The sequence below is a fragment of the Corvus hawaiiensis genome, chromosome 5 (assembly GCF_020740725.1).
Source record: "Corvus hawaiiensis isolate bCorHaw1 chromosome 5, bCorHaw1.pri.cur, whole genome shotgun sequence".
Lineage (NCBI taxonomy): Eukaryota > Metazoa > Chordata > Aves > Passeriformes > Corvidae > Corvus > Corvus hawaiiensis.
The window spans coordinates 47,882,726-47,908,467 of NC_063217.1; the positions used below are offsets into that span (position 1 = coordinate 47,882,726).

The following is a 25,742-nucleotide window of genomic DNA, read 5'->3' on the forward strand; positions in this document are numbered from 1 at the left end:
CCCCCTTCCCAGCTCCACCACAACCGCTGCATCCCAACAGCGCGAGCCGAGCATCCATCAAAAGGGCTATTATCCCACGATTTCTTAACAGTCACTGTTGCTCTTGGGTATGGGGAACCAAGCTCCCCCTTTGACACAGTGCCCTGAGCAAAGGAATAGCAGTGCCTGTCGCTGGTTGGCATACTGATCTGCAGATTGTCACGGCAGCCGGGCTGGGATGGGGGGCTGCTGCCTGCACATGGGGTTGTGCTAGCAATTTAGGCCTTCACTCCAGTCCTACGAGGTAGACAGGTACTACAGAGTGCATACTTTTGGCCTCCAGATGTTAGCAGCAAGGGTAACTCCCATGAAGTGTTGTTAAGAGACCACATCCTTCCTTCTTTATGGCTGATGCTTTTAATCTGCTCTTCCTGGGCTGAAGGAGAAAAGGGCACAGAAACAAAGCCACCAACCTCTGGAGCAGGCAAAGGGTCTGTAGTGCATGGAGAGGCAGTTTCCAGGGATGCGCACATTGACACAAGCAACTCATGACTGGCACCAGGTGCTGGAGGATGCCCCTTTGCTCTTTCACCCCACAGGCCCCAAAGCACTGGTTGCTCCGGGCTCCATCACAGGTGCATTTTTCTTCCTGCATATGAACAGGCAAACTGGTGGCAGCACAGACAGTGCCACCCCACTTCCACACACAAGACCTACCAGCTGTGACACCATGGGCAACGCTGGAGTCCTGGTAGGGATAGGCAGACACCCCAGCACATCAGGGACCATGGCCAGGAGGAGACCTGTGCACCGCAAGTGGAAACTCAGATTTGCTCAACCACACAGTGTAGACCATAACTGATGAAAGGTATCACATTTTTTCCTGTCGCTGGGTATTTTTAAGTCTCTTGGAGTAAAAAGCACTGTTGGCACCAGCAATCTTGGTAACTGGGTGCCTTTGCTGGTCATGAGTGATGCTGAACCCATCTCCAGAGAGCTTTGCTTCTTTTGTCTGCCTACAGTGACATTCACTGTGGGTTTATGCCTGTTTGTCTGCCTGTTCTCAAGGAGTTACTCTTTCAGATGACACTTTGAAAACAAGACTCAGTGATGGTCTCCCTTCTGCCAGTGAGGCCTGGTGCTTGAAGCTCCAGACATCCTAAAGTTTCCCTTTGTGCTGTCAGGGTTGCTCTGAGCCATGTGCCTTGTTGCTGTGACAGTGTTCTGAAAAACAATACACTGGGAGACACATGGCAGGCTAGGATATGTAGTCATGTCTTAGCAGGTATTGTGTACTGTTTTCCACTTGAGAGGGCTTCTTTTCTGCAAGTTTTCTTGGACATTGAGAAAATACCAAAAATGGACAATGATGAATGCTGTACTGGAGAAACCATGAGACTTTACAGACATGTAAAATCTATCATGCTTGGTCTCAGACCTTACAGAATAATTGTTTTATAAAAACTAGAGGTTGTTCAATTTTCTACTGAAATCTCTGGGCATTAACAGGCTGACTTCATTAGAAAAAAGAAACTTTAATTATCCTGTAATCCCTAGGCCTCTGGCATGGGAAACATTTTCCTACTTGGGGTAAATGTCTCAGGACAATTCACTCAGTTCAGTGCTGTTCCAGTGTGAACATAGCATGAATTTTAAATCTGGTTCTTCTTCTCAAAGCTGTCCCTGACTCTTCACTAAGAAGGCTTACTGAGAAAATTATAGGCTCTTATTGAAGAGTGGAGGCTCTTTTAAAGTTTCAGGTATGAAATTCAGATACTTGAATTTGGAGACGTTTACCACCCTCCAGGATTAGCCAGCCATGCAGCCACAACCTCATTTGGGCTGGTTAGAGCTGGGTTCTTTCATTCAAACCTTCTAAAACAGAGAAAATGTCAGAAATTTGGCCCATTCATTTTCCCAGCTCATTTTTCCATCCCACAGATGAGCTGATCTGTGCTAGGAGAGAGGTTTCTGTCATGATGAAGGCACTTCTGAGAGATTATTTACTTGTATGACTGGGTGCTCTGGCACTGGGATCCTGCATATAAAAAGACGCAGCAAATTGATTGTGAGTGGTTTGCTTGAAAGAAGAAGCAGGAGATTGTTGGGCAGATGTCTTCATGGCAATACAGCAAATTAAGTGGAAGAGTTGTGGGGTCTCTGGACTGTTTTAATAACTGATCAAAAAAGAAGAGAGAACATGAGCAGACAGCCACAACTGCACAAGACCAGCCAGCCGGGATGTTTGCAAACTGTGCTACTGCCAAAATTCCCTGAAGGAGAAGAATTTACGGGAATGATTGGTTCCTGAGAAGGATTTTTTTTCTATAAGTGCTGTGCATATCTCCAGTTTCTGTTTTTTTTTATTTGGGGCTTGGATTCTCCATTATGCAAGCCTGTTTGCCTTTTTAATCCACTATTATGTATGAGACTAGGAATTCTTTGTTGCACTAAAGGAGCAGTGACTTAAGCAAGGAACTGAAGGCCCTGGCCAGGGCAGGGGGAGAACTGTTTTGGTTTTTCCTAGTTTCAAAGAATTTAGATGCTCAAAACTACACACCACAGAACAAGTACCAGGGTAAGTGAAGACCACTCCTTTTCCAACGTGCCCTAAAGCATAGCTCAGACACTACAGTGAACAAAATCTCATCCTGTTTCCTTTTAGTGAAGCCCAGCCTCCCACACCAGCTGAGATTGGAGATTTTCCTGAGATGCTGTCTGCAGTTTTTGCACAGTGGGGTCAAATCCTGATTTCAGTTGCAGCAAACTTCTCTCCCTTCCACAGCATCCCTTCGAGACGAACTTCACCATGCCGTTGTCTGGCAAGCTTGACGAAGATGAGCGAACCCTCTGGCTCCCAGTCCCTTCCAGCTGTATCACTACCGTCTTCAAGGCTGGTGTCGGGGTGCGGGGTGGGTGCGTGTGTAGGACCCTATGGGATCTGTGCGGGGCTGCCGGGTACGTGGGTGTCTGCATGCCCGGGGGGCCGATACCCGCCGGGATGTCCCTGAGGCAGTGCCTGTCTGCGTGAGCGCTGCTGGGGCGGGGGTGCCGTGGGGATGTGGCTGCGAGCCGCGTACGCCTCGCAGGGCGCGGGCAGAGCGCTTTGTGCGGAGCGGGGACGCGCGGGGGGCGCCGCTCCCGCCCGGGCCGTGCCCACGCCGTGCCCGAGGGGCGGGACGGGGGCGGGGCGGGGCGGGGCGGCCGCTGCCCCCCGGCCCACGCGGGGCCCCGCTCGCCACTCGCCCGGTGGCGGCGGCGGCCGTGGCGGGCGCAGCGCGGAGCCGAGCGGAGCCCGCCGCCGCCGCGGGAGCCTGGTGAGCGGGGAGCTGCCGCCGGGGCGGGCACCGGGCCTCCGCCTCCCGGGACAAAGCCGGGCTGGGAGGGACCCCTGTGCCGCCACTCGGGGCCGGGGCGGGGCTGCCCGGGGGCCGGGGCGGCGGGGCTGTGCCGCTGCCCACCGAGTATGCGGGCGGAGGGCTGGGGCGGGGGTCTGAAGCCGGCTCGGGGCGCGTTCCGGTCCAGACCGGTACCGCCGCCCGCCTCGGGAACCCCGGTGGGCTCTGCCCGATAAACTTTTTCCGGTCCTGGTGGGCGCCCGGCGCCCCGGAGGGACCGTCTGGCAGCCAGAGCTACTTGGGCTGGGGGTTTGGGGCTGTTTTTTTGCGCCGGAGCATCCTTGTGCCGCAGCCTGGAATCTCTATCCCTGGGAACAGGTAGCCGTTACATCGGGTTCTCGCCGGTGCCCCGGGACGCGCGGGGGCTCCGGGGATGCCTCAGACCCAGGTCGTGGCTTTCGGCTTGCCCGGCGGCAGAGCCAGGTCCTGGCTTTCGGTCCCTTATCCCCCGCCGCTCCCGGCCTGTTTCCCCGCGCAGCGCCGCGTGGGTTGGCGCGGGTGGATCCCCGGTGCGCAGCCGGCGTGGGGACGCGGGCCCACCCCGGGATCTGGGCGGCGAGAAATGAGGGATGGAGACAGGGAAACGCTGGTCTTTAAGAGGCATTTGGCAGTGCCGAATATTAAACCAGAAGTGAAGAGTTTTTCCTGGCTCCGGTGCCTGCTTCCCTCCCTTTGATTTTTCTTTTAAATTTGCTGTCTCTCATCAGGACCCTTTTTCAGCTTTGGGTAATGCTGGACACTGCATGCTAGATCTAAAAGGAAACAAAGGCTAGAATATTTTTAAAGCTGTGTCTCCTGCAAATACTGTTAACCTCGTTGAAGGTGTTGGAATATGCCTGAGAGTGATTCACTGCTCTTTGGTTAATTCGGACTCTATGAAGTCCATGAAAAAGCCTGTCTAAAACAGTGTCTTCCCTAAAAAGAGACATTCAGCAATCTGGTTGGTGAATCCCGCCGATATTCCCCTTTTCCCCTGCTTTTTCAAGAAGCAGGTCTTAATTTATTAGCGTGCCAGACAGAAGGAGTGTGCAGGTGCTAATGGTTTAGCCGATCAGAGACACCCTTCCCGTAGGTGGCACTTGAATTCGGTGATGCTTGTGGGTCAGTGGCTCTCTTCCGCTTCACTTTGTCCCACCCAGGCTCTTATTAGCTGTCTTTCTTTATGCCATGCAGTGTGGGTGGGTGTTGGAGAGGCTGGTCAGGGCATCTCTGAGCCCAGAGGCAAGAATCTTTACTGCAATGCAAGCTGGTTTAGGGGTGCATGCAACTGCAAAAGTGTTCATAGCTCTGGTGGTGTTCCAGTATGCCTTCGTGGAGGAAGTGCTTAAGGGTCAGGCTGGTAAATTTTGCTCACGTGCCTCCAGGATTGGAGTGTAAAAGGTGCCTGTTCAGTTGGAGACCCTCAGGGAAAGGGCCTCAGTTTGCCTGGGGATCAGCTGGCTAGGGGATGATGACCTGAAGTTGGTTAGATCAGGAAGGACTCTACGGAGCCACGTGGGGGAATTGTGTGCCCTGACACCCATAGCAGCCGGCTGCATTCTCTGATCTTCTCTTTCCTAATCCCCTGAGCTTTGTGGGAGTCCTCCTCGGAAGTATCTCCAAAGTTTTTAGTTCCAGGTATCTAGCTGCTGGCTAGAGTGCAATCAGACCTGGCCAGGAGGCGGGGGGGGGGGGGGAGGGGGGGGGGGGGGGCGTGTTGCACAGGAATGCAGGAATGTCTTGTTCCTGGGGCATTTCCCTCCTGGGGAAGGAAGATGGGAAGGAATCCTTGTCTGTAAGTAATCCAAGAGCAAAACGTTTTTCCCCTTGCAGACAATGAATCGTTTCAGCGAGCTGACACTGTTATTTGTGGCTCTTGGCAAACCAGATAAGAGCATTCTGCCAGACACTTGCTCAAATCAGTGCCAGCCCCAGCCTTGCTGATTGCCTTTCACTGGGTGGGAGAGAAGTCTTTGTGTACCACGGCAGTAATCACAGTGGTGCTTCTGGGTGAAGGAAGGTTGTTGCTGGTCCCCTTGGTTACACGGTCACTGATTCTGGTCCTTGTGTCTCCAGGCCTTTTTATTTTCCAGAGAGAGGATGCCACTTTGGAGAAGAAATTTTTCCTGCCTGGCTCTGCTTGTGGGGCTGTGAACAGCTATTTCCAAGACCCCTTTTCTTTACCCTTGATCTAAACCTTGCATGAGGCTGGTTATACATGCTCATTAAGCAGGGAATTAAATCACATAGGAATGCTGCTCGCTTGATGTCTTCTCTATTACAGAGCTATGCTTAGAAGTTGAGGCTTTTCAAGTGATTGTGTGGGCTTTAGCTAAGCTGTGAAAAAAGTCTTGTAAACAATATGCCTTTGTGATGAAGGCAGAGTAAGTGTAATTATCACCTGTCTTATTAAAAATCTTTCCCATTTGGGGGCATAATCAAACTAATCAGACAGTGTTGTGCTTTTCCAGATGACTAGGTGATCCTTACGAGTGGCTCAGGAGCAAATGCAAAATGAGCAGTGGAGGGCAGTGCAGAAGACGCAGTGGGCTCTCAGTCTGACCCACGAGGATTTGAAGATGTCTGCGTGCAGTGACTTTGTGGAACACATTTGGAAGCCCGGCTCCTGCAAAAACTGCTTCAACCCGAAGAGTTCCCATCGGCTGCAAACACCCCCAGACGTGGGAGCTTGTGGCGTGCTCCCGGATGGAGCTAGGACCAAGCCTGAGAGCCTCGTGTTGGAAGACGAAGGTGTAAATACTTCCCCCTTCTCAAAGCCAACAATTGCTGTGAAGCCAACAATGATAAACTCAGATGTTTCTGACGCGTGGGCGGATGTGAATATGAATGCAGATCTGTCACAGGTAATGATTAATCCAGTCAAAGCATGACTTCCCGTTACTTACCTATCCTCAGAGTGCAAGGAATATCTGTTACAACCGTTTCCTTCCCTTTGTTTTTCCTTCTGGTCTTGACTCAGGTTTTTAAGCCACATATTGATTTCCCAATATACCTTTGGATGAAGCTGAATGAGCTGTTGCTCACAAGCCATATCCAGAGCAGCTTAAAAATACACTGTTTGTTTAGGAACTTCCGTTTTATAAATGAGGATGCGGGTTATTTTCCTGGGAAGTTTGACTGAAAAGATGTCTTGTCTGCTTGCAGTCAGTGCTGCCTGGATCCGTGGTCTTTGTGGGTGAGGAAGAAGGTGCCCTGCCTCCCTGCTTCTTCCTACCAATCTTTGCCAGAGCAGTAATGCCCTGTGGGTGCAGCTCCTCGCCCTGACCAGTCGATACCAGCAGTGCCTCAGCAGAGTGACGCACAGGCTGCTGCCCTGCTGCTCACGGCATAGGTGTGCTCCTATTTCCCCGTGCCCCAGAGGAGAGTCAGGGCTCACCAGATCCCTTAGCCTCCCACTGCTGTCCCTTTCTTCTCTTCTAAGGGGTGAAGGGCACATGAGCACAAGCTGCCACCGTTGGTGGCGTTTGATCTGTGCGTGCGGATTTGGCATGCCTGCTCCCCAATCCCTGCTTCTGAGCATGGCCAAGCTGCTATCCCAGGATAACCCATGATAGTCTGTGTCTGTGTTCTGGAGTCACACACTCTGGAGCAGTGTGAAATTAAATGAAAATAAGCAGAGAGAGGTGCAAATATTCCTTCGCTCTCTGAATCTTTAATTGCACAGTGATTCACAGACAGGATGACAGGTTGGACATGTTTCTGGCAGCAAACCCATAGGAAGAGAAAGGAAAATGTCTTATTCCGGTGCATTGCCATTGTTGGTAATGCAAGGATTACAAATGGTCCAGGAAATACAACAAGTGTAGTTTTAGCAGGAAAGGTTTGTGGGAATTAGAGGTGGGGTGAGCACAGCAAAATAGATAGTGAATTCCAGAATACTGTTCTGCAGAGCTGGGCTTTTGTTTTTGCAGTTTGTGGGTTTGTTTAAATTTTATTTGTCTTTCATTTTGCATATGCACATTCTGACAGGGCACTTGTCTCTTTGACCCATTCAGGTCAGCTGGGGTGTGATTTCTGGCAAACAACTCCTCCTGAAATCAGGAGATGCGCAGCGCATCTGCCCTGACAATTTTGGCAATGGTGGTGTGAGAAAGCCCTTCCTTCACAACCAGCCCAGCGACTGCTTGTCTTGCTGCCCTCCCAGCTACTCCATGGTGGGTCTGCGCAGCCTGGAGGGTCGAGTGGACAGAAATGTCTCCATCCATAGCCTGGTACTTGTGGGTGAGGTGGGCAAGCAGGAGGACAGAGTTAAAGACAAGTTTGCCCTGCCTCATCAGGTCCCCTGCCCTAATCCATCTGCCCTGGGGGACAGAAGCACCACTAACTCCAGCAGAAACCCTTCTTCCCAAGCCAGAGAAGGAGCAGTGCTCCCTTCAGGGGGTGACTGTGGTCACATCTCCTCCATCTTTGAAAGTGAAGGGGGCGAGTACTGTTCAATCACGAACTGCCACAAAGAGCACCCCGTCCCGTGGGAGCTGTGTTGCACAGAGGAAAAGGCTGCACAGTGCGAGAAGGAGAGTCACACTCCCAGTGGATGGAGGCAGCGGGATGCTCCTGAGACTCCCAGGCCAAGTGGCCGGACAGTCAAGTTCAGCGAAGAGGAGCGCAGAGCTGTGAACGTGGCCTTCTGCATCACAACAGACCAGAGTGATCCTCTTTCCTATGCCCTGTGTTCAGACAGGAAAAACCTGGCTCTCCACACGGAGCCTGCCAGCCTCCCTGAGAGCACAGGGAGCAGCAAGGTGGCTGCCCTTGCTTTGTCCCGGGAGGATGAGGACTTGCCTCTCCCTGGGGAGCCCTCTGTCACAGGAGGCCCCCGCACTGAGGGTTCAAGCACCCCTCAGCAGGCTCTGGTGGAGCCACAGCGCCCTCGCCTCTCCGAGCCAGCCCGTGGTGATCCCATCTATGCGGAGAGCACCAAGAGGAGGAAGGCACAGCTGAAGGCTGTTGGCAGCCAGGCAAAAGCAGAGAAGCTGGCCCGTGGCACTGCCAAGGAGAAAGCTGATGGGTTGTGGAAGGATGGTGGCTGGGCTTTGGGAGGTGAGAAGGAATACCAGGACTCCACTGGCCAGGTGGCGGCAAAGATAACTATAATGACAGCACACACTGAGGATGATCACAAGACAATATTCCTCAGCAGCCCTGACTCAGCGGTAGGGGTTCAGTGGCCATGTATGAGCCCCACTTCCCACCCCGATTTTGGGACTTCATCACCTGCTATTGAGGCTGGACAGATTTTTCAAGCATCTGGAAGTGAAAACAGCACAAGATTTCATCTGGCAGCTCCTGTCAAGACCTCACTTACTGAGAGTCCAGCCATCCCCCCAAAGATGTCCAAAAACAGCCAGCCAGGCAGTGAGGGGAGCCGTGTGCCCCCAGTCAGCTCCCATGTGGGAATGTTTGGTGATGATAACAGCCATGATGGAGCTGGTGCTCAGCTGCTGCCAAGGAGCTGCACTGATACAGGTGCCTTTGGGGCGTCCCCTTCTCCCTGTGCTCATGTGAATGGGGTCTCTGTGGAGGAGTCCAGCAGAGGCTCGTCCTATGACAGGAGGCAGAAATACTATAACCCAACATGGACGAAGCAGTGCCGAATAGAGGAGGAGGAGGAGCAGGAGGAGGAGCAGGAGGTCTTAAACCACCCATGGACAGTAGGAGCTGAGAGTGGAAGAGCTGGTGCCGACTTCGTGGATGACGGCCCAATACTGGAGAGCCAGGCTGGAATCACCAAGTCTTCTTCTTTCTCCTTTGATTTCCCTAACGACAAGAGCAATGCTATGGAGTTTGCACCACCACCACCGCCGCCGCCGAAAAAGCAGTCCAGGTACAGCCCTGTGAATGTGTGCATGGTGGTCTGTTAACCCTTTGCAATTGGGATGCTTGCTGCGGGAGTTCATTGACTAGGAGGTATTTCCCATTCTTGTTTTCTGCCTTTTCTGTCCAAAGGTGGGCTTTCAGGAGCGTGGGAGGTGACTGCACAGCTGAAAAGCTATTTGTCTTTTTACTCTGAAAAGCTGTCTGATCTTTGCAAGTCTTGGTTTGAATGTCATGAGCACTTGTAAAAGCCCTTCAGGGCTGCAAGATATAGCCTTAAGTCCCAATATTCAAGTGAGAACAAGGTCCATGCCCGGGATGGCTGCTGTTTCCCAGGTCAGTTTCATTCTGTCTTGGCAGTTCCTCAGTGTTGAATAGCGTAGAAAATCTGGGGTTGCAATCTTCTCTTGTAGGTGGAACTGGGCAACTTTTCTTGATGCTAATAAGAAGGGCCTCCAAAATCAACATTTTCAGTTTGGCTCTAATGACTTTTTGCTTTCGAGGTGAACTCTCAAAGCTGCAATTTCCCAGGGAGGGCTCTTTGCCTGCAAGCAGGTAATTGGAGCTTGCCTGACATGGGCTTGTTATGTGTGGGAGCCACCCAGCTTCAGGCAACCTTCTGCTCACCGCTCTCCTGGAAGTCAGGTTTGCAGGCAGGGCAACAGCAGGCCCCAGAAAACATAAGTGAGTGAGGGAGAGCTGTCCATCTGGGAAGGAAATAGCTCTGCTAAGCAATTAAAAAAACCCTCAGGCTTACAATACTTTGTGTGCATTCAGTATCTGCAGCTGTGTGTATCACCAAAAAAAAAAAAAAAAGGGAAAAAATAAATAAAAAAAAGAAGGTCAAATAGGGGAAGAAAATTTGTGACAGGTCTAACAGTTGCTTTTGAGTCATCCTGGAAGCATCCGTGTGCTAGAAAGCCTGTGTGAAAGCAGGCAGGCAAACTGAGGTCAGGGAACGCGTGGCATCCATGACTGGGATCTCTGGCAGAACTGTAAACCCTGCCAGGTGGTTGAGGTAGGTGCTGGTTACCCTCTGTGGCTGTAGGGCAGGTTGTGCTACAGGTATTTGTCTCCCAAGGGCCTTGATACCTGTAGCAGAGCCGTGGGGCACCTTACTCAAAAGAAAGAGCTTAGTCCTGCCTCCAGCTACCGAAGCTCAGCTGGCTGAGGAGCAGTAAGGAGTGATCTGATCAGACTCAGGTTTTGCAAGCCCTGCTTTGTTTGTTTGCTCTGAGGGTGCTTTTGTTTTTGTCTCAAGCAAAGCTGTGGCTGCTCCAAGTGTGTCAACGCAGGAACCGGGGCAGTGGGAGGGATAGCTGCATGCACAGCCAGTAAAATCACCACAGTGGCATTGTGTTACCCTGGGCAGGCGTTGCAGCTTTGGGCCGTGGCCTGGTGCTGGAGGAACATGCCCTCTGTTCATCCTGGGCTGCAGCCAAATACCTGAAGAAGAAGAATCACAAAGATGACTCTGAGGCACATCCATACTCTCCTAGTGCCAGGCAGCCTGTGGACACGTGCTTGTCCCTAATGGAAGAACCACTGATCCTGCTCTTAGGCTTATGTAGTTCCTCACACAGACAGAGCACCTCAGCCCAGGACATTCCGTGGTGGCACAGCTGCAAAGGCTCCTTTGGCAGATGAAGGTGAAGCCAGTGTGAACATGGTTGTGGCATAGGCTTGGGGTTGGGGGCTTAGCAGATCAGGGTTCATCTCAGCTGCAAGAAAGGCATGTAACCGTCGTTTTTCCTTCTTGATCTCAAGCGGCAGCAAGGCATTTGATTTCATGCTGCAAAATGAAGTCTGCCTGTTTGACTTTCCTAATGAAATTTAATTGCTTATTTTAAAGAAAATTTGCATGTGTGTTTGAGCTAGTTATAAAGCAGAGAAAGAAAAAGTGAGTCTGTAGATTTTGTTTTGTTCATCTTGGCTTTAACAATTAAAGGGGAAAAAAATTTTTACAGGGTAAATTCCTTCCAGACACTGAGGAAGCTCTGGTTTTGAAGTAAGCTCTCTCTTAGGATGGCGGAAGGAGTGATTTCAGCGGGGTTTAAAAGTTGTCACAAAAAAAGGGAGATAATGAATTTGTGCCTGTTTTGTCCTATATAAAGCTACTCTGGATCTCTTGCAACTGTTTCTTCATACAATCCTCTCTTTGTGCTTGTTTGAAAGGTTATAGATATTTAATGTTTGCTTGGTCTGAAACAGAATGGCAAATAAGTATAATTACAAGGGGAAAGAGGCTGGAAAGGGAAGATGGGGGCTGGTCTTCTTCCAAAAGCTGGGAAGGTAGTTGGCTAAGGAAGGAGCTCACCAGGGAAACTAGGATCCCCAGGACATGCATGTGCAATGATGATTTAAAGGCTCTTTGGTGTAAAATGCTCTAGTATGGCCTTCAGTTTCTTGGCACAAGGAATGAATCTTTGCTGAAATTTATGTCTTTCTTATACAGAGGATCAGGCTTAAATAATCCTCGTTGTTTCTTCTAGCCTCCAAAACCTTGATGGCTAATTTATTTCGTGTGCCTCCTAAAGAAAGAAAACAGTGATGCTGTTTAGCATCTTGAGCTGTTTTCATTACAATTAGTGCCACCTTCAAAAAGCAGTGCCGAAAAAAGCTTCTGAAATTTGCTGAGTGTGCTAGCGTGGGGTACCAAAGGTGCAGCACAGCACTTCCCCACACCTGTCATCGCTGAACGCAGCCAGGGAGAAAGAGCCTGAGGAGTGCCAGGATTGCCTGTTCCGGTGCTGCTGCCACCGCTTGCTGCCAGAGGGAACAGAGCACAGGAGCGTTGCAGAAAAACTGCAATGCTGGGAATTGGCTCACCAGGAGAAGAGCCAGGTGTTGGGAACTGGATCGCCAGGAAAAGAGCCAGGTTTGTTCCTCGCTGGGGAGGTGGTGCTGGCTGGTGGGGCTGTGCTGTGTGTTCCTTAAAAGGAATCAGTCTGTGATGGAGCAGCACTGTACCTGAGGCAGAATAGTCCTCTTTTCTTACCATTCCTGGGGCAGCTGTTTCTCCTCAGAGCTCAGTGTCAGGGTGTACCCCAGTGACAAAACAGACTGGCTTAAAAGGTTGTGATTTATCAGCCAATCTTTTAGGAGAGTTTGTTTCTTTTAAATTTAAAGTAATTCACTCTTCTGTGTGTGTCTTACCATTTTAAAAAAGCACAGAGCTGGAAATTGAAATGAGGTTTTTTACCTTCTTCACCACATCAGAGTATGCAGTGATGTAATTTTTGACCCACCTACCATCTTAATTCTGTACCCTATCTGAATTTTCCTGTGCATCTCCAGACTCCAAACCCTTGTTTCAACTTAACCTGTGCTACATAAAACCCCTCTGATAGAGGAAGGAGCTGTGTGCTCCTCTGAACAGAGCTAGGAGTTCTTCAAAATCCTTTCTCTCCCTTACCTCAGTTTTGGTTTCTCCACATTTGCCAGGTGATAGCAGAAGGGTCAGTACAAATCTAAGCTTCAAATGTTGTAAACTCCTGTATGCTGGGTTTTAATTTCCCTCTGCAACCAAGGGAAGATGCTGGAAGAAACAGCAAGTGGCAAGAGGAGGAAGATACAATTATTCCTGTTTCATGATAGACAAGCATATGGTACAATGGTGCTTCCTCTTGTGTAATAATTATGCCTAGCCATATGTTATGTTTGATGCTGTAATGCAGTCTGGCCATTCTCTCTTCTGTGCATTAGTTCCATTATATTATTCTGGGAGGGGGTGTCTTGTTGACATTATCACCAAACACCTCCTGCAGTGCAGTTTGCTGTGTGGTGATTTTTGTGTGTTCTCTGTTCTCCTCTCCTCGCTCCGCTGTCACATGATTTATAAAGCTCGGCATCTCTGTTATCTGTTCAGTCCTGTCATCTGTGCCGAGAAGGAGTGTCCCCCTCCTGCTGGCACAGCAAGGCTGGGAGACCCCCATGGTGGCACTGCAGAGTGACCAGGTCTCTGTGCGGGGCAGAGGTGCCTTGCACATCCTCCAGGGCTGCCAGCAGGCTGCCCGTGGGGACAGCTGCTGGAAAGAAGCAAGCGGGAGCCTGGCAGCTTTTTTGTCTGAGTGGCCTCCTGCTCTCAAAACCTGCCCCTTGCACTTGGTGAAAGTAACCAGATCTCCTTGTCAAATCTCAGACAGGAAATTCAAGCTGAAGGTATGTCCAAAGTCCAGGGATTCCTGGAGCAATATCCCAAGGCATGTGTGTCTGCTGCAGTTAGGGGAGCCAGGCTTTGGTGCCCATCTCCACTGTCTCTCTGAGAAGTGCAAGGCATGCAGTTGGCAGTGCTGGAGTCCCACAGCAGCATTAGGTGGGACCCCTATCTGTGAAAAAATGTGAAATTAAACACATGGCTACTGGTCAAATTGAGACACGGGAAAGATGAAACAGGCCCTGGCCAGAGATGCAACATGAGAGAAGGGAAATGAGCTGGCTCCCTTTTCAATGTTAAGAGAACTCCAAACTCTGTGTGTGTGGGGGGTGGCGTTGTTATGTTTTGGTGTGCTTTTTTACAAAACCACTCTTTTCAGTGTTGACTTGTTTTAGGCAGGACTGTGAGAATCATGTGGAAAGTCAGCTGGATGATATTGTTTATGATGGGAAAACTCTGAAATAGGGAACTGGAAGGGTTGCCTGAATATGCCAGGCTGTTGCATGGAGGATGTTGAGTAGCTGAAGTGTATTTAAAGCTACCAGAATAATTGGAGAGCTGAAAATCTGTGAAATCCTGTGAGTTTAGGTTATTAGATTGGGAGAGCTGACTCTGGTGACCTGTTCTTTATGCACAGGCACATGATGAAGGCTCTGGTGCTGCTCTTGAAGTTGTTGGTTATGTTTTAGGTGCTGAGCAGGCATTTTTAAATTGATGTAAATTAACTACTGTTACATCTTTCTGAAGTGGAGCGTAGCCCACAGGTGTTTGTAAGTCAGTGGTGCAGGGCACAAACCCAGTGTTTTCTTTAGATTTAAGATGGGTTGGTGCTCTTTATTTCCAACTTCCTTTGGTGATTTCCAGTATCCTTTGGTGTAAAGCGCAAGATGGAGAATAGCCACCTGTGTGCCCTTGTACTCGGGTGAGGTGGAAGGAACACTAGAAAAGCAGGGGATGTTTGGGTGAGCTGTAAATCAGGGTCCCACAGGCTGTTGCAGTGATGAGCTGTTCAGCTCTTGGCGTGGAATTTTACTGAAATGAGAGAGTTTGACCCTAGCAAATTTTCAGTAGTAATTCTTCGGTAGAGTGGGCGGTATTTTGATCTGTGCAGGCTGCAGCCTGGGCTTCAAGCAGCTCATAGGAAAAGAGGGAGATGTGAGGCAGAGGTATTTCCAGGAGGTATTAGCTGGCCTGGCTGTAACATCTGAAACAAGAGCAGGATGTCGTTTAAGCGGCAAACAATTTCTATTTCGGTGCGCCTATTCAGGAACTGCACTTTACATCAGTCACGGCAGTGCGGGGAGGAAACGGGGCTCTCTCTGCATCTGACTGCACCGACGCTGAGGCAGCAAGGGCAGCAGTCAGCAGGGCTCTGGCCGGTGCCGCGCTGCGCCCAGGTTGCCTGGAGGAATAGGTGTGGCTGCGCACAGCGGACCTTGGACCGCGCCGAGCAAAGTCTCATCTCTCTCTGAGTGCGGGAATGGTAAGGCAGCTCCGTGAGTTTGTGTTCAGTGATGGGAAAGAAACAGAAACGCACCAACTTTTCGGGGGGGCTGGGGGAAGGAGTGTGTTAGAAAACATCTTATCTGTGTGAATCAAGACTGGATATCTTGCTAAATCTTCTTCTCTTATGGATTCAAATCCTTCTTTGATTCTTGCCAGGTCAGACAGTGTACCGGCATGGGTGTGCACCCTTGTGTTTTTTCCACCCAAATTACTAAATGTTAAACATCTGAGAAAGTTGTAGGATAAAGTTATATCTTTATAGTAAAAAGAAAAAAGAAAAAAAGAGAGTGCAGTTGGTTGCTTTCAACAGCATTAGTCATAACAGACCTAAGCCCCTCAAACTCTCTGTCTGTCTCTCTCTCTCTCTCTCATTTTTTAAACTGTGGCTCGTGTGGTGAATTGTGAAGTTTTGTAAATCATCCCCAAGAGGCTTGCTGTGATAAATTCATCACTGGTGCAAGACCAGTGTCTCTGCTGAAGTATACCTGAACTGGTTGTTAGAGCCTTATTTTCATCAGCCCTTGAGTATTTTTAGACCAAGGCTGCTCAGGCAAATGAGGAAGTCTGGCAGAAGTTTCTTCCGGGCTTCTCATACACTCTGCTCTCCATGTGGTGGTGTGGACATGAGAGTAAGTGCTTTGTCTGGATTGGGAATGAAACATTTCTCAATCCTCAAATAAAAATCTCTTGTAGTGTCTTGCTGTGCTTGGGAGTTTTGGACGAGGAGGGGTCCCGTGTGTGTGACCAGGGTGCCACAAGCAAACGGCCGTGCATGTCTTTTGTTTGTCTTTCTCAGCAGCCATTCAGCCGTCTGATTAGGAAACGCCGGATACCTTCCAGCAAGCTAGCTGGTGGAAGTCCTTTTACTTCTGTACAAGTCTGCCACTAACCGTTTTACATTCTTAATCAATGTGTTGAATTTTATCAGCAGATTGGCAGTTTTACTTAAAATATGTGGACCGATAACTTTTGTTTGCTGGCTGACGGAGTCAGAACTATACCAATGCTAGGAGTGTTTATGCTCTTCTGTGCTGCCTGATTTCAACAGTTTCTGCTTTCCAAGGCAGAAAAATGAAGAAAATGCAGGAGAAATTCTTTATCTTAGCAAAAAGTCCTGCTTGTCTAAACTGGTCACTTAAACCATGACCTAGCAGGTTATAAGCCCAGTTTATGGTTGGTTTATTAATTTTTTTTAGGTGGAAGCTGCATGGAAAACTGTAGGTCTTACATTAAAAACTGCATGATAGGTTCTGAGTTTGGCAGACGCATGTTTTCTGCAGAGATGCTTCTTCTTTTGCAAGGTGTTGGTTGTTACTGTGGTGCACAGTTGGAGATGATGGACTCTTCTGGTACCTATGCCTCTGTTATGAAGGAATGGGGTTCACACACCCAGCCTCGACCTGCCTTCTGTAAAATGGGAGGAGTGGTGCTACTCCTTTCCTTTGAGAACTTTGTTGAAGGCAAACACTGGTGGATCCCCACTTCCCAGTGGCAGTGGCCAAAATGGGATGTGGTGCAGCACCTCACATGTTCTATGCAAAGATGGTGCAGACTGGGGCTGAATGCTCTTGGCTCACTGGCTTTCACTCTCTGCTCAAGCACAGCTAGTTTGGCATGAGGACTGCAAGCCTATAACCTGCTCAGAGTCTATGGGATGCAATTCCCCAGGTGCTGGAGAAAGAAGAAAAGTGCAGGAATGAGGTGGTCTGGTGTGATAAAAGGTCGTGCAGTGTATGGATAGGCAGAGAGCAAGCTAAAGCTGCTCTCAGGTCGAGTCTCCATGCAAAAGTGTGTGCAGGGCATCCTTTTGCCATCTGTCTCCTGACTTCTCTTTCACTCTCTCTAGGCATGCTCTGAAAATGAACCCAAATAACACTGAGCTGGAGAGAGTCAGCAACAGCTCTGCAGAGAGCCTCAGCCCACCCTTCAGGAGTGCCCACGTCACCTTCACGGCTGGCTCCAGCGACAGCCTCGACTCAGACACACAGACAGGCAGCGATGGCAGTAAGTGACCACTGGGTATGGGAGAGGTAGCATTGTACCTGAGGCCCACTGCTGGGACAGCATCCTCGGAGCAGGGGTCACGAGGGTCCAATCCCCAGCTCCCCCAGTGACCCTTCATCTTTCCACTTCTACCCTTCTGCCTCTCGATGCACTTTAGATGAATGTGGCAGAGTCAGACCAGCATCATAGACTTTTTCCTCTTTCAGTCAGCACGTGCCAATATCATTCACCCTGTAGATCTCCTCTGGTCTGGATAAAATCTCCATATAGAAACAATCCTGCTTGTGCTTCATGCATTTCACGATGTCACAAGTAGCAGTGCTGTAGAAAGTCCTCCATAGATTTGAGGAGTACCAGAAGGAGTTTTGTGCTAGAGGTGATCCCTCCCTCTCATTGTGTTCCCTGTTATTTCTTAAGGAGGAAAAAATCTGCCTGCACTCGTTTAACTGAGATTAAAAAATACTTACTATGAAGTCACTTTTTTCATCAGTGTGTAACTTAGACATGCACTAACGTGTTCAGCAGCTCAGAAAGTATTTCCTTAGCAAGAGCAACCTTCATGTAGTGGAAGTTCTGGCTTTCCAAGAGCAACAATGTGCAGCAATAAAATTAAGAGCCAGAGCTCTGGAAACTCCATTTTTCCACCACTAACTTGGAGTCTGAGAGTGAGACCTTGCCAGGAAATTGTACAGGGGTAAGAAAAACTCACATATGTTAGATCTTTACTTGCTAGGCACAGAAGCAATTTGCTGTCAAAAATGATAGGGACAAGAGGATTTCTCTGCCTCCACTAACAGAAGCAACTGTTTAAACTCATCGTGGGAAAGATGAGTTTTTAAATGAATACTCAGATGCAGTTTTTCTTGCTGATGCAAGCAAGAAGCTGTGCAGTCAGCCACTGAGTGAGGTGAGCTCAAATTAATTGGCTATGCTGTCATATGTTAAAATATGAAGTGGAGGGGAGCTTTTAAGCCCTTGACATGCAGAAGGACTCTATGCTGAAGGTGCAGAGCACTGTTAGGATAGTTGTGAAAGAGTTTAATTCATTACCTTCTGCTTGGGGCAGAGCCCAGCAGCATATAAAAAAAAGCTAAGAGCAGTTTGGCATTTGTGGGCTAGGCTTGCAGACCGGTTGCCAAACATTCCAGTGCTGATGCTTGTTTCCTAAGACTCTCTCAAGTAAATCTTGTCTCCTGAAGCAGGGATTCAGCTGCATGTCCTGGCAGAGATGCCTCTGGTGAGGTACTCAGGGACTGCACACTGAAGAATTTCTTTGGGCTCTATCCTCTGTCAAAGCCCCTTGGATGGAAGTGGCAAGAGGTGCCATGCTGAATGATCCCTGCCTGTGGCTTTTGACAGGGTTTTAATGGAGAGAATCTTTCCTGTGGACCCATCAGGGTGTGATGCAGATGTCTGGCTTTTCATTAAAGCTTGGGGCATGAATCTCAGCTGTTAAGGCAGATGTTTCTCAGCTGAAACTGGAGAGTAGTCACTTGCTGGGCGACTGGGTGTACAATGCAGGCACACACCTACCTGGGGCAAGGGTCCAACAGGAGTCAGATAGCTCAGCACCCAAGCACTGGGGCAAAACATGTGTTGATTCACATTTCCTACAGAGCTGTTTCTGAGCATATTGTTAGAAATTGGCTGCTGAAACAGCCTTGCATGGGAGACATACCTTCTGCAGAAGCTGAAATCAGTGCTGCTCATTCCTGAGCTGTCTCTCAGTGATGTTGCTGTGATGGGGTACATTACAGGAGGTGCATACAGAGAGCCTTGGCAGTGGAGGAGACAAATGAAAATTGACCAGTGCTACCAAAATCTGGTGAGGAGCGATAGGGCCAGATGGTGGCAGCATCCACTCCGGTAGCTGAGAGCCAGGAGACCTGCCCTCACCTCATGTGGTCTTAGGTGGTGGAGCAGCTAACAGGGATTGCTGCTCTGGCTCAGCTGGTGCAAACCTGCAAGTGACACGTCAGGACAGGCTGGGAGCTCAGGGACCTGAGCCCCTACACTTGGAGGTTGTACGTGATTGCTGGTGAGTCACTTGGGCTGTGACTGTGACAGAGACAAGTGCCTGCTGCAGGCTGACAGGAAACTGCCCCAGGGCATTCCTCTGGAGCAGGCAGAAAGCCGCTGTGAGGAAGTGCCTGCTGGCAGCTGAACCCTCAGCAGCTGCTTTGTGAGGAGGAAGGATCGTTTTCTACCACTCTGCAGCTTTGGAAAATAGATTTAAAGAAAGCAATAGATCCTGCTATCTGCTAAACTATTTGCTATTTGCTCGGAGCAAAACCCCACCTTTCACCTTTAAAGGTTTACACTTGCATGCAAGTTGTTAGCGGAGTCCTGTTTGTCATTCAAGTGGCATGGATAAATTCCCTTAAATTATTGTCTCTCTTCTTTTAATTTCCACTCCACTCCTCACTTGTTCTTTCTTTATGACCTGAAATTATTGTTCTTTATTTCAATGTTAAATCACCTTTTTGTCCTTTTTTTTTAACGTCCCACTTCTTTCATGGCATGTTAACTGTATTACCTGTCTCCAGTCTGGCCCAGATAGGAAAGCAGCTGCTATGGCTGCCCAAAATGAGCCATCCAATCCATGTGTAGTGGACATGTGGAGCTGCTTAGGGTTTAGTGGTATGTAGTGGGGCCAGCCTGCCCTCTGAGCAAAGAAGTCTGGCAATAAGCTGGGAAACAGGCAGTGGGGGGGAAGGCCAGATTCTTTTTCAGCAAGATGGAAATTGCCAAAATTCCAGGCTTGCTCAGAGACCCTTCCCCAGTGTGAAGCAGAGAGAAAGGTTCAGTATACTTGGGGTGCTCTAGTACAGCCAGAGGGCTGGAGCCGTGTGCCGTGAGTCACTCTGCTTATCATGCCCTTCTGCTGAAGCACTGGGTGGCAGCTCCCAACAGAGAGAGGCTGAGTTTAAAGGATTGTCTTTATATCAAGTGCTTCATTCTTACCTTCCTGTGGATGACATCACAGCTTAAATATTTACCCTCTACTACCTTTTTACTACTGTATATGCAGTTCATAGGGGAATGGTTTCAAGGCTGGAGAAGTGAATTTCTCTACATGGCTGGTTGCAGCCTGCTTTGCAAACCTGCTCTGTTAAACTGGATTAAATCCCTAACCCCTCTAGTGAAACTTTGCAGTTGTGAATAGCTGAAGACTCTGTGCTGGGTTCGGATGTTGCTTTCTTCCCAGCCAGGGCCCTGGGGGTGGCAGGGATATGGAGAAGGACCTGCACTCTCAGCCTGCAAGGGCCACTCATGGCATCTTCTTGTGTGTTGCTATCCCCTAGGACACTCGTCTGAACCGAACCACTCGCCCCCTCCAGCTGGGAGCCAGTTGTTTCCCCCTGTCCCTTTCCTTCCTGTCTCCACTGAGGATGGCCCCTCTTCTGCCCCCAGCTGCCCACCCCCTCTGCCTCAGAAGAAGACCGTGATCAGAACTGTGTCTTCTCCAGATGGCTTTTTTGGGGGACAGGCATCTTCAGGCAAAGCAGCCAGTGCTGCCATCCCCAGGCTCAATGTCAGCCACTCTGAGAGCAATGTCTGCCTCCGAGAGGAGCCTCCCTTCATCCACCCAGCCAGCCTGGGGGGCCGTCCCGGTGCCTTCTCCTCCTCCGAGTCCCTGGAGAAAAGCTCCAAAGGAAACAGCTACTGGGGCTCGAGCACTGGTAAGAGCACAGGGGCTTGCGGCCCCGGCAGAAACCTCCAGTCCCTGTCCTCCTCGCAGCTCAGTGTGTCCAGCCAGGTGTCATCGGCCTCCAGCCTCCACAACCTCCTGAGCAACATCGACAGCAAGGAGGGGGTGTACAGCAAGCTGGGGGCCCTGTACGCCGAGTCCCTGCGCCGCCTGGTTGCCAAGTGCGAGGACTGCTTCATGCGGGAGCAGAAGAACGAGCTGCACTTCAGCGAGAACAACTGGTCGCTCTTCAAGCTGACGTGCAACAAGCCCTGCTGCGACTCGGGGGACGCGATCTATTACTGTGCCACTTGCTCCAAGGACCCTTCTACTACCTATGCTGTGAAGGTAAGTCCACAACCAGCAGGCATCCAGGCTTATCTCCATCTTCTAGATGGAGATGTGTGCACTATCAGCACACGGTGTCCCATACAATGTCTCGTTTTCTCTGCTTGTATTTCTCACTGGTGAAGTTTGGCAAGCAAAACCCCTTCCAAAATTGCCACTTTTCCCCTACTTGCTTGCAAAGGTTAATTTGGAGAAGGAGTTTTCATTGTAACAAATGACAGTCAGGTTTAGCTTATTGCTAAAGGGGTCTGAAACCCAACCATTTTCTCTCTCTGAAAGCATCTTTGTGCAAATACTCTGTTGTAAACTCAGAGGCATTTGCCTCTGATGACACAAGCTGATGAAAGGCTGCTCAAAAGACAGCATTTTTGCCTCTGCCTGCCTTTTAAGTGGAAGGTCTGACCCAGATACTATGTGAATGCTTATATGATCTTGAAACTACAGACAGTAAGATATTGCAGATCCCAATTAAACAATGAGAGGCTGACCCAGACATGCTGTGTAAGGTCAGGTCTGAAATATTTTCCTGTAACTCCACGGAATACATGTTTTGAAATGGAAACTTGAGGTGCAATAGTTCAGCTCTTTGAAACCTGGATAAGTAAGCTTATCCAACCCGTTCCATGGACATCCTGTGGATCTGGGGCTCTTGATCCATGGTACTACTTGAATACAGAGATCTTAATTTCCATTCTGACATTAACACTAGGGACGTCTCACTGCTCCTTATTCCTCACATTGTTTTCAAAGCCTAAAGTAATTCCCAAAAAAGCACTGTCAGAGATGCATTAAAGAAGGAAAAAAAAAAGAAAAAAAGTCTCTGCTGAATAGTTTCCACCATTATGAACTCTAAGGGTTGTTTTAGGATGTTTTAAACATCCCTAAGGGATGTACTAGTTAAGTGATAGCTTAAAAGCCAGTTCATATCCTAAAGGAAGTACAGTCAACCCAACAGGGGGGCTGTAAATAACCAGAATGGAATTAGATGAGATCTTGCACCAGTACCCTTAGTCCAGCACTCAGAGCCTCAGCTTTTCTTGTGTGTTACACCTCAATCCATCACAACTTTCTTCCTGAACCCTAAAAACTGTGTAGTGAACTGTTGTGCTCCTTTTCAATCTGCAGTTCCCTGTGGCACACCTACGCCTTTGCTTTTGCCTGCCGTGTTAGGTGGGGTTCAGTAGCTCAGCTCTGTGGCTGTAGTGCATGAATTCTTGCCAAGGCAGAAACAGCACATTTCAGCCTCTAGACAGGACTGCACTTGTGTCCCTGTGTGTGAAGTGAGCTTACTCTGTGCCCTTGGTACACTGCAGAGCAACCTAACAAAGTCAAAACCACTGCAACAAGGCCTTACTCTGTGCCAGCATAGTGATGTTGTGTATGTGTTTATCCATGTGCATGGATATGGTTCCTGAGTGCCACCATCCCTTTGGTAGGGAATGAATAATTGTGAAACATTACAATTGGCTGACCCCTAGCTGCCTCTCCTGGCTTCTGGTATAGATTTTTTGACATGAAAGAGATCAAAGACCTGTAGTTAAAATTAGACTTAGAGAGCTCAAAATGGGCAGAGGATCTGACTTGAGCCAAGGAGTCTATGGAGGAGCAGGAGCCAGAGTCTGAGCTGTGCACAGATAGACATGGCTATGTATAAAACAGTTGGAAGGAGCCAGGGTTACATGAAATGGCTTTAGAGGAATTAAGCCAAGATATGCTCCATGTGTTCGCTTCTTTCTCCTCTTAGAGGTATGTGACTAAGGCAGCCCCAGGCTCCTACTTGGAGCTTTCAGCATGGAGGATGCCTCTGGTGCAGCCAAAGTGAAGAAGAATGGCTGGACAGGGAAGATTTCCCTGCATTCGTTTGGCTGTAGTTGTTCTTCCAGAGACTCCTCTCTTGCCAGGAATTCCCCCCCATTTCCTATGCCTTACATGTCTTTCCTTTGTAGGGAGGAACAAGCAGGTTTGTTAGCCAGAGGGCTGGAAGGGCTGTTCTGCATTTGGGGACCTCCTGCGTCATCCTGGGTCCCGCTGCATTCATCTGCATTCTGCCTAGCTGTCCAAAGCTTGTCTTTCCACAAATAAGCCATGGCAGGGTATTTTTGTTTAGAAAAGAGAGGACAATAGGGATTTGAAATGCCCCGTCTTCACAGTATTGTCTCATCTGAGTGAATTACCTGCAAATGCCTAGATTCAAACCCTTGCTAGAGGAATACAAAAGCAGCCCTCTTCTTCAGCTCCTCTCTATTCTTGTGTATATTTTAACTCGGAGGCAAAATTGATTTCTCGTACGATTTTGCACGCATGCTGTGACTGGCAGTGGCACGCTCCAGGGTTTGAAACCTTTTATGCTGAGTTTCAGCCTGTTGCTTATTCCTGTGGATGGCATATAAACACATCGCTAAATAAAGGAAAAGTACAATAGAAATGCCAGAAGGCCCCATAAGCTAATGGATATTCCTATAATAAACCTGGGTTTGAGTCTCTAATGCAGTATGAAGCTAAAATACAGAAGAAAATGAAGATAGAAATCATGTGGGTTAAAGAGAATCCAGGTTATAAAATGCTTTTTTCTCCCATAGTTTGCTGCACTCTCACTTCTTTCTAGGCCTGTTGTAAGCTCCCATTTTCTCTTTGGTGTTTTTTTGCCTGTGCTGAGGAGTACAGCTTGTTGCTGGTTTCCCTTAGCCATTGATCAGGGGTTTGAGAGTAGTTGCTGATGCAAGGAAGTGGAATGGTTGAGGAGGATGTGAGAGTGGCTCCAGGGCTTAGGACCAGAGAAGGATCAGGTGGGAAGAAAGTGCTGGACGCCTCACCACGAACAGTGCTATTGCTCGCTGTCACCTCACATCGCATGGGGCGTCATCCAGGAGTGTTAACTATCTCCAGAGATGGAGACAGCATGTCTTCTGCCACAAGCTTTGCTTTTCTTCCTTCAGGAATGTCTCTTGGGTTGCAGGAGTTTATCTCAATGACATCTGTGATGTAAAAAATATGTTGCTTCTGTTGGCAATGAAACAAAATCTTCAGAAGTTATTTACAGTGGGACTACCGTCCTCCTTTCCTCCAATTACTGGGCATTTCCTGGCAAAGGAAGTGTGCCCAGAAATGCAACCCAGACATCTGGTTGCTACGGTTGGGCTGTTGCAGGACAAAAACAATCCTCAAGCCAGGAGATTATTTAAAGTACTTAAGGCACCAATGCTCATCCTGCTTCTACTGTTGTCTTCTGTAGCATCTGCAAATCACAGCTTAGGATTCCACCTCAGCTTCTGGTCGCTGCCCTGTGTCTGTCACTGGCTGATGGTCTGTTCTTTCGGTCTCTCCTCACAGATTTGTAAAACCCAGGAGTCCAAGGTAGCTGCTTCGTACTGCAGCCCTGCAGTGCCAGTTCACTTCAACATCCAGCAGGACTGTGGGCATTTTGTGGCCTCTGTCCCCTCCAGCATGCTGCTGGCCTCAGATGTGGGGAAAAGCATGCCTGGAGATGGCTTCCATCCCTCCCGCGCTGCCAGTGAGCACGACTGTGTGGTGGTCATCACCCGCGAGGTGCCGAGCCAGACGACCGCTGACTTCGTGAGGGACTCGGTGACACTGCACCAAGCCAAGCCGGAGCTGTATGAACGTCGCGTTTGCTTCCTGCTCCTCCAGCTCTGCAATGGCCTGGAGCATCTCAAAGAGCATGGCATCATCCATCGTGACCTGTGCCTGGAGAACCTCCTGCTCGTCCCCTGCAAGCCCCCCATGAGCTGTGTGAAAGCCAAAGATGACAAACACTTACCCCGCCTCATCATCAGCAATTTTTTGAAAGCTAAACAGAAGACTGGAACTGGAGACTCCAAGCTGAAGAAGAGTCAGGCCCGGCTGGCCCCGGAGATTGTGTCGGCTTCTCAGTACAAGAAGTTTGATGAGTTTCAGACTGGTATTCTTATCTATGAACTGCTGCACCAGCCCAACCCCTTTGAGGAGAAGGTGCACCTCAGGGAGCAGGAGTACAGCCCTGAGGACCTCCCTGCTCTACCCAGCCTGTCCATCTACTCCCGGGGACTCCAGCAGCTGGCACACCTACTACTGGAAGCAGATCCCATCAAGCGTGTGCGGATCACCGAGGCCAAGCGAATGCTGCAGTGTCTGCTTTGGGGGCCCCGAAAAGACCTCATGGAGCAGCCCCTCAGCCAGGAGGAAACCCTGCGCCAGGTGCTGCAGAATTGGGTGGACATGAAGCGTGCCCTGCTCATGATGAAGTTCGCAGAGAGGGCCGTGGACACGGAGCGGAGTGTTGAACTGGAGGACTGGCTGTGCTGCCAGTACTTAGCATCTGCTGAGCCAGCCTCCCTCTTGTACACATTAAGACTGCTGCAGCTGCTCTGACCTTGGATGTGTCTTGGAGGCAGCTGAGGGCTCCTGGTTGCCTTGTGGCTAAAGGTACACAGCCCTTTTATATGTGAGAGGTTTGAGTCTCAGCTGTGAATGCACGTTCAGCTCCTGCCCCGCACTCCAGTCAGAGTGCACAAGGCATGTTTAGTATCCTCAGCACTGTTAATTTGCGAGCAGGCAAAACTGGGAACCTACCCCTATTCTGGGGGATTTTTGTTTTTTGGTATGGTAAATGTGGACTAATAAACTGCCTGCGTGTGTGCATGTTTCTAATGAACTCACTGTACCAAGTTGATTTCTGCACCTGTGGGACAATGCTCTGATCCCTACTTCTCCCAAAGCATCGGAGCCTTTTTGCCCAGGAACACCACCACACTCTAGAACCACTGTCCATCCCATGGATCATCCCTGGGCAGCAGGGGTGAACAGGTGGCTGCTTCTCCTCAGGAGCAAGGGCACTTCACATAATGCT

At 49.4% G+C, this 25,742-nt stretch overlaps 1 protein-coding gene across 2 annotated transcripts; it reads left to right on the forward strand.

Annotated features, from left to right (window-relative positions):
- The first annotated feature begins 3,235 nt into the window (after positions 1–3,235).
- On the forward strand, positions 3,236–25,547 carry PRAG1 (PEAK1 related, kinase-activating pseudokinase 1). Of its 2 annotated transcripts, none has more exons than XM_048304460.1 (6): positions 3,236–3,296; positions 5,828–6,220; positions 7,373–9,201; positions 16,700–16,857; positions 20,163–20,896; positions 24,227–25,547. In XM_048304460.1, the coding sequence occupies exons 2-6, from the start codon at positions 5,864–5,866 to the stop codon at positions 25,262–25,264; spliced, it is 4,116 nt and encodes a 1,371-aa protein (XP_048160417.1). In that variant the 5' UTR covers positions 3,236–3,296; positions 5,828–5,863; the 3' UTR covers positions 25,265–25,547. The 2 variants fall into 2 exon arrangements, with proteins under 2 accessions (XP_048160417.1, XP_048160418.1); XM_048304461.1 differs by lacking the exon at positions 3,236–3,296 and adding an exon at positions 3,515–3,695.
- The last annotated feature ends 195 nt before the right edge of the window (positions 25,548–25,742 follow it).